Source organism: Polyodon spathula, chromosome 6, assembly GCF_017654505.1.
Source record: "Polyodon spathula isolate WHYD16114869_AA chromosome 6, ASM1765450v1, whole genome shotgun sequence".
Taxonomy (NCBI): Eukaryota; Metazoa; Chordata; class Actinopteri; order Acipenseriformes; family Polyodontidae; genus Polyodon; species Polyodon spathula.
This window is the reverse complement of record NC_054539.1, coordinates 18,867,570-18,881,362: the sequence shown is the minus strand read 5'-3', so window position 1 is coordinate 18,881,362 and position 13,793 is coordinate 18,867,570. Positions and strand designations below refer to the sequence as shown.

The 13,793-nt window shown below is 36.1% G+C and overlaps 1 protein-coding gene across 2 annotated transcripts in view; it reads right to left on the bottom strand.

Moving 5' to 3' along the window:
* The window catches only part of esr1 (estrogen receptor 1), a 33,300-nt gene extending 25,554 nt beyond the window's left edge, over positions 1–7,746 (bottom strand). Inside the window, exons 1-4 of one of the 2 annotated variants that reach the window (XM_041252414.1) lie at positions 7,479–7,746; positions 6,625–7,280; positions 4,174–4,373; positions 62–178 (exon numbers count right to left, since the gene is read on the bottom strand). In XM_041252414.1, coding sequence (XP_041108348.1) covers positions 62–178; positions 4,174–4,373; positions 6,625–7,076 — 769 coding nt within the window. In that variant the 5' untranslated portion in view covers positions 7,077–7,280; positions 7,479–7,746. Of the gene's footprint in view, positions 1–61; positions 179–4,173; positions 4,374–6,624; positions 7,299–7,478 lie in introns of those variants that run through there. The other variant, XM_041252415.1, reaches the window with a different exon arrangement.
* Positions 7,747–13,793: the final 6,047 nt, after the last annotated feature.

Below are 13,793 nucleotides of genomic sequence, written 5' to 3'. Positions count from 1 at the left end.
CACAAGACAGCGGTGCATGAAGCAGAGAGAAATAGCTGGGTGCAAATGATAAGTTACATACCGCCTTTCATCATCCCGACTTCATAGCACTTGCGCAGCCGACACGCCTGGCAGCTCTTTCTCCGGTTCTTGTCGATGGTGCACTGGTTTGTAGCTGGGCACATGTAGTCATTGTGTCCTACAAAGGAAAGAAGGCTTAAAGAAGCGTTCAAAATCTATAGCAAATGCCCATCACCAGCATTTCGATGAATCCTGTTGAGGATAGAGGTATTAAAGAATATATTGTTTTGTACCATCTTTACCTTGAGTTGTCTTTCATTATTAATCCCACTTAGCCCTTTTGATCTTGTGACATGCTTTACAAGTAGCATGCTGTTCTAAGTTTCTCATGCTATTATCTATCATGAGAATGGATTTCAATGATATATCTATAGTAGGAACACTTTTCATTAAAAACACTGAAATTCTGTCGATGGCCTTCGTAATTTGTCTAATATGAAAAAACTCTAAGAAATTTAGTTGGAGCTTAATTGTTTTCAGCTCTAAATAGTTGCAGATTTTAAGTTAGCTATAACATTTTATAAGCAAGTTGAACTCTGCAACATTTTAGTTGAGAAAAATTAAAAAGGTCAAATTAAGCAAATAATTAGTTTAATTAAGGGTCTAGTTAAGTAATTGAGAAGACACATAGTGACATAGGAAGAGAAAATGCAGACAGTGTCTTTCTCGTGGGAGTGAGCAAGACTCAAAACAGCATACAGCACTAAGAAGCAGCAGTTCACCATCTCTTAATAAAGTGTTTAAAAATATATATATATATATATATATATATATATATATATATATATATATATATATATATATATATATATATATATATATTTCTTGTGACATTGTAAAAAATCTGCAAATCTACTGCTAAAAAGTAGAACAATATGAATAAGACCAAAAAAATATTTTCAAAATTCTGTCTACTCGTGATATTCTCTAAATGAGGGAAAATGAGTGTATTTCTGATGAAATGGTGGAACATTTCTTGAATTATATGAATGATAAGCAGGCATTGTTGGAAATTACATTATGTTCCAGGCTCCTAGCAGGCAGCCTAAATGTGTAGATTCTTCAAACATAACACCCTCTTCTAATTGTGGCTCCTGAGCTTGATCAAAATTGCCTTATTATATGATTCAGCAGACTCCCCTCAATGTTACAGGCACAGCATGTCTGGTACAATAACCACTCCTCCCTTCCCAAGTCAAGGTCAGTTTAACAGCACATCGCTGAAATTACAACCAAGGGCTCCACAGCTCAGTCTCCTTCAACTTCCTTTTATTATGACTCCTAAGAAACAAGGCAGGAAAAAGGGTTGTTGGCCATCACTTCAAACCTGCTTTACAGTGGGGGATCTTTAAATGTAACTGCAACAGTTGCAGCAGAGTACTTGACTTGAGTACAACTTTGTATAAGATAATGGAGTCTGTGGTGTCTGTGTATGATTCTTCCTTTCTCTGACAGAGCACTAGTGCTCAGACATGCTGCAAAAACTGCACATTGGTCATTTAGTGAGTCCTTGTGTATGTATACATTGGTGTTGTGGGGGATTTAGTGTATTAAATGCTAATACTTGAGGTAATTAAGTCTGCAGTATCCCTTGTAAATATGTCTGGGAATCTGTGATGAGTGCTGAGTGCATGTTAAAGATTTGCTGCAGACATAAAAGGAAGGGTTGAAACCCTGATCAATACAAAGCGATATGAGCACTGACAATAAAGTGTTTGTCTAGTGTCAGAAAACACTTTTAATTTCGAAAACTTGAACCAAACTGTCTGTTTTCGATGTATTAATAATAATAATAATAATAATAATAATAATAATAATAATAATATAATTTAGAAAGTGCGTTTCATCACAAGTCATCACAAACCGCTGTACATAAGAACACAAAATAAAAATAAACAATCAGAAAATTATCAAAACATTTGATCTAAAAAAATAATAATAATAATTACTAAAAGCCCAGTCTTGTTTAACTGCCTGTGTGAGCACATTTTATTTAGTTAATATCTGTGTTTCTTTCCATTTTATAATAAAATACATAAAATTGAGCACCAAGAGTTTAAACACACATTTCCTTATTTGCATTAGGCTTAGTTGGTCTTTTCTTTCATCCATTTATTTTTTACAACAGTGAACCTAGTCTGCTCATAGCTAACTGCACCATGGCAACTATAGCAAGCCAAATGATCATTTAGAGATACAGTATCTCAAATTAATGTATAGAATAGATCTCTTTAAATATTTGAATATATCTCTAAATCATTTCCAGATATCTCAGAATGATTTCCAGATATCTTTAAATTAAGCTTTAAATAACACATGCATTTTCAGATATCTTTAAAACATTTTATTTTAAATAGATACTTGTTTTAGATATTTCAAGATATCTTCAAAAGGGTTTAGTTACAGATACCTCATACATATTTAAAGATATCTGCAAATGATTTATAGATATTTCTTCAAGATATCTTAAAAAGCAATTTGAGATACATCTAAATGATCTGAATCTGCTATGATACCAAACTCGGAAACAAGCAAACACATACATTTGGAAAAGGTCTACAATACTCAGGTTTCTGTGCATTGCAGGAAATTGATCTCATAAATGTCAGCCTTTTTATTATGTGTTAGTGTTTTTCCTTTTTGTTTTTAATGACTAAAAGAAGGAAATCCAATTTTCATTTTTTGTAACAATTGTAAGTCTCAATTATTTAATCAAACTCTTAACTGAACTAATAATGTGCTTAATTAGACATTTTTAATTATACAATTAACTTGAAATCTCCAACTGTTTGAAAGTTGAAAAGTTGGATTGGGAAACTCTGCTATGGAGGGGTGTGTGTGTGTGTGTGTGTGTGTGTGTGTGTGTGTGTGTGTGTGTGTGTGTGTGTGTTTGTGTGTGTGTGTGTGTGTGTGAGAGAGAGAGAGAGAGAGAGAGAGAGAGAGAGAGAGAGAGAGAGAGAGAGAGAGAGAGAGAGAGAGAGAGAGAGAAATTGGGAAAACTGGCTGTAAGCATGAATTACAGCTTTGGAAACTGTTAAGTGTTTTGTTACAGGAAAATGGTCAGGAGTAGGAAACCTTGCTATGGAAGAGTATGTGTGTGTGACAGAGAGAGAGAGAGAGAGAGAGAGAGAGAGAGAGAGAGAGAGAGAGAACAAACCATTATTGTAACTGTTATTCTGTACTATTTAAATTGGAAAAACTGTCTGTAAGCGTGATTTACAACTTTGGAATCTGTGAAGTGTCTTGTTACAGGAAAATGGCAGTCCTGTTGCTAGCTAGGGACAGCTAACTACTGTGTAGTAAGTGCTTCAGGTGAAGTTAGGTGTTTTTTGTTTATTTGTTTTGTGTCTTTGAAGAACAATAATAAAAAAATCCTGTTGTTTGAACTGTAAACAAAGTCTCCAGATTAATAATTGTCTATTATCACCCTGCATCTACCACGCTACCACATCACATGTACTGGTATGTAAAATTTGTGGACTGGTTTGCACTTTACTGGGTTGTAATTCTGGTACACATGCTTATGTAAGTGGTTACAATGAACAACACTTCTTACATGTTATACTATACAGTCTGTGTGTATCAAACACATTTGAAAAAGGTCTGCAACATACAGGTTGAGGAATCAAAGCCATTATAATGCTGAACATACAAAAAATGTCATAATATATGTAAGCAATCTTCACTTTTCAACAGCCTCAGGCCTGCCCTTAGTTAAAGTCCTTCATTGCCTACAGTACATTGTTTGGCAGACAGTTGGTTATCCCTCTATAAAGACTGTTGCTATGAAAGTACGTTAAATTGGAACAGATAGTTAAAGAATGTTTGATTAGTGGTTACCCTGTATATTTGCAGTTTTCAGTATTTTTAGCATGGTTAACCTCATTTGTTTTTACAACGTTTTACCTTTTGCAATTACGTTAATTTTATGTGACCATGCTTAATCGCATTGTTCACTGATTTCACTATACTTTAATACATTTTCCATGAGTTTCTACCATGGTATATATCGATAAGGCTAGCTGTAATCTACTCTGTAACTACAATTAAAGAGCAATATACTATATGGACAGGCAAGACATTATGCAGCTCCTGTAATAAACACACTTTTACCTTGGATGCTTCTCTTAAAGAAGGCCTTGCAGCCTTCACAGGACCAGACTCCATAATGGTAGCCGGAGGCATAGTCACTGCACACAGCACAGAACCTCATCTCCTTGCTCAATTTGGACGGACCGCTGGATGGACTGCCTTTCTGCTCCATGTCTGAGAGCTGTTCTCTGACAACCTGATATCTGCCTCCCATATTTGGCCTGCAACATCACAAAAATGTCACACTTTATAAGTACCTTTAACAGTTTTACTGAGAGAGAGAGAGAGAGAGAGAGAGAGAGAGAGAGAGAGAGAGAGAGAGAGAGAGAGAGAGAGAGAGATCAGCATGGGTACCCGAAAAAATGCAGAAAACATGACAATGCAGTTGTAAGCACAGGCCTCTGGTCAGCATAATAAATACAAAGTAAATCGTCAACAAAATATAACAGGGCTCTACAGTGGGACTTATGTGGTCGCATATGAGACTAAAAATTTGTTTGTGCAAAAGTACATTTTAATTTAGGCACATGTGTGCGAGAGAAATTCCTAAAGCTTGACGTAAAAAAACAAATGTGTCTTTTTTTTTAGCTGACAGTATAAAACATTTAAAAAACTCTGTGAATGTAGTTTATTGGTGTCCACCGCCCTCTGTTAATCACACATTATAAACTACAAATCCTATACCTGCCAATTTCACAGATTTATTAGTGCGATGTCACTCGTTTCCAGACAGTTTGAAAACTTATCAAATCAAGATGAGGAAAATAACAAATTATTTTCATGTGATTGGAGAAGTTTGAAAAGAAAACCTCAATGAACAAAATTCAGATATGTCAGCGTCTTTAAATGTAGTGAGCAATGAAGACATTTATTTATTTATTTATGTATTATTATTATTTATTATTATTATTATTATTATTATTATAGGGAGAAATGTATGTGTAATATTACAGACACATGATATATATATATATATATATATATATATATATATATATATATATATATATATAATATAATATAATAACAACGACACAACACACATTTTTTTAAAAAAATTACCCGTAAACCGATCCTGTGCTGACCTATTAATATATATATATATATATATATATATATATATATATATATATATATATATAATATATATATATATATATATATCGGCCAGGCCAAATGCTGTTTTTTCATGCAGTTTTAAACAGTATCTCAAACACATTTTTTGCATCTTAGCAACAACAGTATTAAATTCCACCGTTCCCTTTGTGTTATATGTATTCAGTGGTTTGCAATATTATTTGTGTTGGTTTTTTTTATAAGACATAATTCAAATTTGTATTTTTCTAAACAACTAGGCATTTAGTTAGTGGAATATACAATTCAATTCAATATTTCCTGAGTGGCTTGCAGGTTTCCAAGTATATGGAGTAGATTTAGGTAGAGTACTGTTTTCTCTTTTTTAAAAAGGACACAAGTCAACAGTTGAAGTACAGAAAGGTAGCAGATACAGAGATGTTAAGAACAGAAGTCTACACCAGTTGTATTGGTAACTGGAGACAGCAGACTTGAGCAATGGATACATATTCTGGACTGGTAAAAACTATCTGGCATCCAAAAATAAATAAATCAACACACATTTTTTGTTTGGTAAAAGCTGCTGATGACAATCTAGGGTAAAGAGCTTAAACATATGCCTTCCTTTTATATTCTGTTTCATAATTGCACATTGGTTTTAAATTGAAACTAAAGCAGACCACTCTTGATAAAAATAGTGATGAATAATTATTTGCAAAATCTATTTATCCCCACTCCTACACAGATTCACCAAATGTAATTTAGTTTATTACCAGTGAGGATTGAAAGGTGTAGTACAGGTGAGAAAAAAAAGCTGAATCGAGTGGGATAATATCAGAATATCTTTGAACCAGAGTTTTATATCCTAAACATGCTCGATGCTTTAAGATTCATGCCCCATACATTTCCTTTCGTTTATTAATGTATCTGTCTTCTTGTCAGTCTATTTATCTTGATCAGCTGGTAATTGTAAAAACTATTTAAGTATATAAACTATTTAACTACATTTCATTCCCAAAAGGAAGAAATCCTACTTTTTTTTATTTGGTTTTATTTAGCAGACTTTCGGTTTATCTTACAATAGCCACATGGTACTAACAACAATCAATTTGTTTTTTGTTTTTTTTAAATCATATAATGCAGTACTAAGAATAGATGAGGAAAATAATGAAAGCGGTTGACTCAAGCTGTCTTCCTCCCACTTTCAATGGAGTGCTTTGTATCACATCCTGAAAAAAGTAATGGCAATTAATATGTCTGTCTGTTATCACAACTGTTGTTTTTTTTTTGTTTCTTTTTTTTTTTCCTTGGCATAAAAACTCATATTAATGTGCAAGACACTAAGCACAAAACAAATAGCCCAACAGCAATTAAAGCAAATCTAAATCTAGACCTTACCTGAAAATAGGTTCAGGGGTGGCTTCCCTCAGCCGGTAGTTGCCCTGGTCATTCTCCAGGTAGTAGGGTACCTGTCGGCTGTGATGGTGGTGATGCTGAATGAAAGGGGAAAGCTGTGGGTTCGATGGCAGGAACACAAGGGGGCTCGTTGGTACGTTGCCCTGGGAATGCAAGTTTCCTTCGGGGGCTGAGCTGTGGGATTCCAGGGGAGCAGAGTGATACACCAGGTTGGAGGGGCTGTAGAGAGGGGCAGCAGCAGCCGTAGCAAACTCATACGTGTTATCCAGATAGGTGACAGCAGCACCCGTCCTGTTCTCTTCCAAGTACATCTCGCTCAGGGCTCTGTCAGGGGGCAGCTTGTTGGGTGAGCTGCTGAATGCTTCCAACTCTCTCACTTCAATCTTGAGTTGCAGCGGTACTCCTGGGGTGTTGCTGTATGGTGGCCTGGCCATGATTAGAACAAACAGATAAGTGCCATGGGTTGTTTTTTTTTTGGTTTGTTTTTTTTTCTTTCCTCCCCGTTTCCACCTAGTGGCTCAGGAAAATATGATCCTTCCCCCACAAAAAAACTGAAAGCTGTGTACACAGCCAGAGTAGACAAAGATCATTTATTTTGCACACTTGTGGCTAACAATGTTCTTCTGAGCCAGGTTTCTCTGTGAAAGGAGGAAATGAGAAAGCAGAGGGTGAGTCTTAAAAAAAAAAAATTTTTTTTACTTGAAATACTCCTCATCTGAGAAGCTATATCTGAAAACAAATTTGTGCACCAGGTCTGTTGTGACTATTATATAAGTTATTAAACAGCTGTTCTAATTTCACTCTTGTTGAGACTGAACTAAATTGATTCTACTTACATCATCCCATTTGAAATATCAGTCAGTTTTTCAAATCCATGCCTAGCAGTCCCTAACACAAACAATGGATACTTTTGAATGGTGTATTTTGTTATGTCCACTTTCTGGTATGCATTGGCTGTGTTAAAAGTTTTTTTTTTTTTTTTTTTTTTTTTGAAATACTACAGCCCAGAACTACTGCCTCTCTTAAAAGTAATAAAAGCAACAAACTGTTAATAAACGAAACTGCATAACACATTGCAAAATAAGAGAGATTTCTAACTCCCGTTCAAACTGAATCAGCTGTACTGTGAATTGAATCCACAAAATCCTGGCTTTAATATCTTTTATAATAAAGACTGTTTTGGCTCATTATCAGAAATGAACACAAAATAAAAGCTGCTGTAATGGTCCGGGCACAGAATCATTTTCTGTCACTTGGATTGGTGTCAGCTCTAAGAGACCTTGATAAAGAGACACTCCCATCTGTTAATCAGTAGTTCTTTCATAACAATGGCATCCAATATACAAAATAAGTGCTGTTTTCATTCTCCCAACAAGCTATGCTGCTGGTTCACAGTTTAAGAAAAAGCATTATGCCAAAACTTGAGTGTTTAAAAATGCATTACAAAATAAAAGCTGTCATTTTCCACAAAACACCCACTAACTGCCAACTTATGGATGGTGTAATTGATGTTATTTCTCCTTGCGGTTACTCAAACTGTCAAAACCCTTGCATGGAATTGTTGTTTTTCCTTTTTATGACATGTTTTCATAGCACCCTAACATCCTTGGCGTCAAGCTCCAAGCATGCTTCACAACTAATCCCAATCATCCACATGTGCATCGCTGCTGAGAGACCCCAAGTAGCCCCAGTTAGAAACCAAACACTACTGAATCCAGCTCACAGGACAGCATTTCTTTAAGGAGCTTGTACAGCCACCATTGTGTGCCAGTAGAAGCCTGAGCAGTCAATGGCTATGGATTTTCATTAGTGTTATTATCAGAAGCTCTGGACATCAAACTACTGATGCATCTTCAGGGTCAAAACTCAACCAATGCTGAAGCAAGGTGTCAGTCTGATGTTGGAGGTGCACTCTTTTGGTTGTTAAAAGGTCTGCATATGGAAATCAAAGATAGAGTGTTAATACAGCCATTAGATCTGTAAATACCACTAAAAGGTCAAATAATCTGGCACTGCTAAATCTTGAATGCACTTTGCATATCCTTTACAAAATGTATTATCATCCATGTTCAGAATTATATAGTAATTAAAATAGAAACTGGACTGTGCTACAACTGTTTACGTAAGATGTGTTTATTGCTTTAATGTATTTATTTATTTATTTATTTACATTTTGACTACTTTTTTTAAACCGTTCAGAACTATATTTCCCATCATCCTCTTGCTCACATATGTAACTGAGAACCATGATTTGACAATACATAGTACACATGAAGTAAACAGCAAGAGAACAGAGTAACAAAAAAACCCCAAAAAACACCATTGTTTTCACTTTATTAAAATGGATTCTGTGTTTATCGGTTGTCTGGGCTTTGCTAGTTCTTCCACAGTTAGTTTTGAGTTGCAGCATGTTCCAGCGCAAAGCCCTTGTATCAAAGAAGGGCCCACGTTGGCAATAATAGTACAGGTAAATAAAAGAACATCTGGTAAGGTTTGATTATGTATATACAGACAGTCCCAGAAAAAGGTCATTGTAACACTAATATGCTGCAAATAAATGAGGTCAATGCAAGCCCTGGCAACTAACATAAGCACACATTTCGATGAGATTTTCTGACTCTGCAACGTTTCATGACATGATCCACTCCATTCAAAGGTTATTCATACAAAAACCTTTGCACCCTGAAACCTCCATTCAACTTGTAGCAGGATTTGATTGTCAAAGTTTAACTCGTCATTAGCAGGGTTTGCTCAGAAACCAAAAAGTTGTGTAACTGAAAATAATAATTCGCTTTTCTATGTCAGACTATTTTTTTTCTATGTGCTGGGTAACTCAGCCAATATTAAACTTGCACACCACTGATTTCTCAGAAGAATTTAAACCATAGCCTGCTAAATGGGAAGTCTTTTCTTTGTAAAAAAAAAAAAAAAAAAAAAAAAAAAAGGTCCATCTCCCTTTTCTCCATCATTTCTAGCCCCTCGTTTAAAGTTCCATGCACCTTATAATGCTGGTGGAACTGATTTGTGGTCACTTTAGACCTTCATGTATTTTTCCCCTTTGCTTTCATGTTTCTTATTAAAAGTTCTCTGGACCCATAAACAAACATTTTTTGTTAATATGCATAGGAATGAATTACGCATTAAGGAACAAAGAATGAATACATGAAGGAATGGATAAAATGAAGCCAGCTGTCAGTTTAAAAAAAAAACAAAAAAAAACACCTTGATGCTGACCAAATGAAATGGAAAATTAATATAATCTTGTTTCACTTGTCCTGGTAAATACATTTTTATTTGTGTTTGATCTCATTATTCAAATTCATGATCAGATGCTGCCTTTGAAGCTTTTTGCATTTCTCACTCTATGGGGAAGGAGACAGTTGATTTTGCGAAAGGTGTTGAATTGGCAGTATGGCACTGCAGTTCTGTATTTATCGATAAAGCATGGGTTGCACAAGTAGTGGCAATATGCAATTCCCACCAACCTTGAGATTTCAGTTTCTGCAGAGCCAGCCTGACATCAGCTAATAAACCGCTGGTAGCATCATTTCTTGGGCTGCATAATTATTAACACCAAAGCATAAGACAGTTCTAAAAAAAAAAAAAAAAAAAAACGTAGAAAGGACTCTAAACATTGCAAAAAACTGTACGAATATTTAAAGTAGCATTTTTTATTTGCTTTAAAATTGGCTTCCAAAATACACTCGTCTCGACAATTATACACTCCTACCTACCCCTGACCTTGAAATTTCTGTAGTGAGATCAAATAATTTCACTGCTTCCCATCCAGAAGGGCTTCAGGAAATGAAGGAAGGAGGATGTATTATTTCAAGGAAACCAAAGCAGTAAGAAACCTATTAATGTAACATCCGGAAAAGCCACACAACAATCAATTTCAATATTAAGAAAAGGAAATTGATTAAAAATATATTTGAAATAGGTGTGTCTTTATTTGTTCAGTTCAGAGTTCCATAATATTTCTTGCTTTACAGTTCATATTTGTAAGTTTAACTTAATATATAGTTTATGGGCACATTATTATGTTTGAATTAATGTCACAACTTGTATGAAACTGTAGGGCCCTACACACAAACCTTAACAAAATAATTCCTCAAAGTTTTGTGGATAAGGCCCTGCAATACATTTGTAAATTGTCCTTTTTTCATACATTAAACATTAACATTGCATTACATAAATGATGAGACAAATGATTTTTATTGTTTTTCAAAGAAATCACCCAGTACTAAATATACACAGTGCCTATAGAAAGTCTACACCCCCTTGAACTTTTTTTCACATTTTGTTGTGTCAGTGCCTCAGAGTTTCATGCACTTAAATGAGGATTTTTTCCACTTATCTACACACCATACTACACACTGTTAAGAGGAAAAAAGTTCTATATAAGAACATAAGAACATAAGAACATAAGAAAGTTTACAAACGAGAGGAGGCCATTTGGCCCATCTTGCTCGTTTGGTTGTTAGTAGCTTATTGATCCCAAAATCTCATCAAGCAGCTTCTTGAAGGATCCCAGGGTGTCAGCTTCAACAACATTACTGGGGAGTTGATTCCAGACCCTCACAATTCTCTGTGTAAAAAAGTGCCTCCTATTTTCTGTTCTGAATGCCCCTTTGTCTAATCTCCATTTGTGACCCCTGGTCCTTGTTTCTTTTTTCAGGCTGAAAATGTCCCTTGGGTCAACACTGTCAATACCTTTTAGAATTTTGAATGCTTGAATTAGGTCGCCACGTAGTCTTCTTTGTTCAAGACTGAACAGATTCGATTCTTTTAGCCTGTCTGCATATGACATGCCTTTTAAGCCCAGAATAATTCTGGTCGCTCTTCTTTGCACTCTTTCTAGAGCAGCAATATCTTTTTTATAGCGAGGTGACCAGAACTGCACACAATATTCAAGATGAGGTCTTACTAGTGCATTGTACAGTTTTAACATTACTTCCTTTGATTTAAATTCAACACTTATAAAAAGTACAAAACTGAAAGATCATTGGATAAGTCTCCACCCCCCTGAGCTAATACTTGATGGAAGCACCTTTGGCAGCAAGTACAGCTGTAAGTCTGTCGGGATAGGTCTCGACCAACTTTGCACACCTAGATTTGACAATATTTGACCATTTTTCTTTATAAAACTGTTCAAGCTCTGTCAAGTTCCTTGGGGAGCATTGATGGACAGCAATCTTCAAGTCATGCCACAAATTTTCAATTGGATTTAGGCCGGGGCTCTGATTGGGCCACTCAAGGACATTTACCTTTTTGTTCCTTAGCCATTGTTCCATTTTAGTTTCATCAGACCACAAAACTTTTTGCCACATGGCTACAGAATCTCATGGCTACAGTATTTTTTTTTGCATAATTCAAACAGGATTCAAGGTGGGCTTTCTTGAGTAATGGCTTCCTTCTTGCCACCCTACCATACAGGCCAGATTTGTGGAGTGCTTGGGATATTGTTATCACAGGCACACTTTCACCAGTATTGGCCTGTGACAGGAAACAGCATTGAGGTGACCCAGACCAGAAGAAAGCACAACAAAAACAGAAGGTACGATGCAGTGGCGCGTGCGCCATTTTATTAAAGAACAAAAAAATAAATAAAATATTTGAACAAAAATAAATACTTGCTCGCAGAGCAGAAATAAAACAATTAAACAAAATAAATCACGACCACAAATAAACTAAGGTCCGGCTGGGCAGTAGCCTTCACGGATCCTTATTTTCTTTTTAACTATCTCGCCTCTCGCTCTCACGTTCTCCACTTCTGAACACCAATAATAAACAAATACAAAATAACACAGGGGCAGAGGGGGAGACCCTGTTCTAAAATAAACACTGTACAGGGCTGCTGTCCGTGCTCCAAGGGATATTCAAGGCCTTTGATACTGTTTTATACCCATCCCCTGATCTGTGCCTTTCATCAACTTTGTCCTGGAGTTCTTTTGAAAGTGCCTTGGTGCTCATGGTTGAGTCTTTGCTTTGAAATGCACTACCCAGCAGAGGGAACCTACAGAAACTGCTGAATTTTCCAGAAATCAAGTGAATCACTACAATTTAACACAGGTGGAGGCCACTTAACTTGGTGTGTGATTTTGAAGGCGATTGGTTACACCTGAGCTAATTTAGGATTGCTATTACAATGGACACTTATCGAACTAAGCTATTTCAGTTTTTATTTTTTTATTGATTTTCTACAATTTCTAGAATATTTGTTTCACTTGGAAGTTGTGGGGTAGAATGTGTAAATAAATGATTTTTTTTTTTTTTTTTTTTTTTTTTTTTTTTTATTTTTTAATTCCAGGCTATAAGGCAACAAAGGTGAAATTTTTGAAAGGGGGTGTAGACTTTCGATAGGCACTGTATATACACATATACACAGTCGGCTCCGGGACGCTGATAATCGGGATTGCTGCTTACATGGAATACAACTCTGGGAGACAGTTGTTCCCAGTGCAATTTACATCATTTAATTGGGACACAGTATTTTCAGATGATGAACAGAGATCGCTTTTCAGAGCAAGACAGGTTTGAGTACTACATTGCAGTATACGTGATTACACTGTGACTTGCGTAAATTGCCAATTTGAACTCCTGAAGGAGCTGCAGTCTCCTGTGGTTTCTCAGGCTGCTGCTACAAAGAAAGTTGGCATATAGACATTGCACTTGCCTCGCCTTGTGATAAGATGTGATTTCATTATTTATCGTTTCATGTAGAAATAAAAAACAGCGATTCATTTTGTTTAGGATTCACGGGGTGTCTGCTGGGGCGGAAGGATATGGCAGAGGAAACAGAAATGAGCTGTTAGTAAGACAGGCCGTGCGAGTGATGCTCGGCCAAGGATAGAAGTTTGATCCCGTAGCTTGGCTTAGGTGGGCTTAGAGGGGCCCCGCTTAAATTAGGATAGAGAAATCTCAACCGATGAGCTCTCCTTTTGCCGAGGATTGAGCTTGGGCGAAGGTAGCGTTCCTGAGTATCTGAAAACATATCAAAGTTGTTCTGCTCAGCATAGGCACATCTCCGGGCAATAGGAATAGCTCGATCATAGCGCTGAAAGGAGAATAGTAAAGGATTCCTTGACTGGTGTGGTGCTGCCCTTGCATGAAGTGAGGTGAGGCCTCCGAAGCCAGGAAAATGCTCCTGC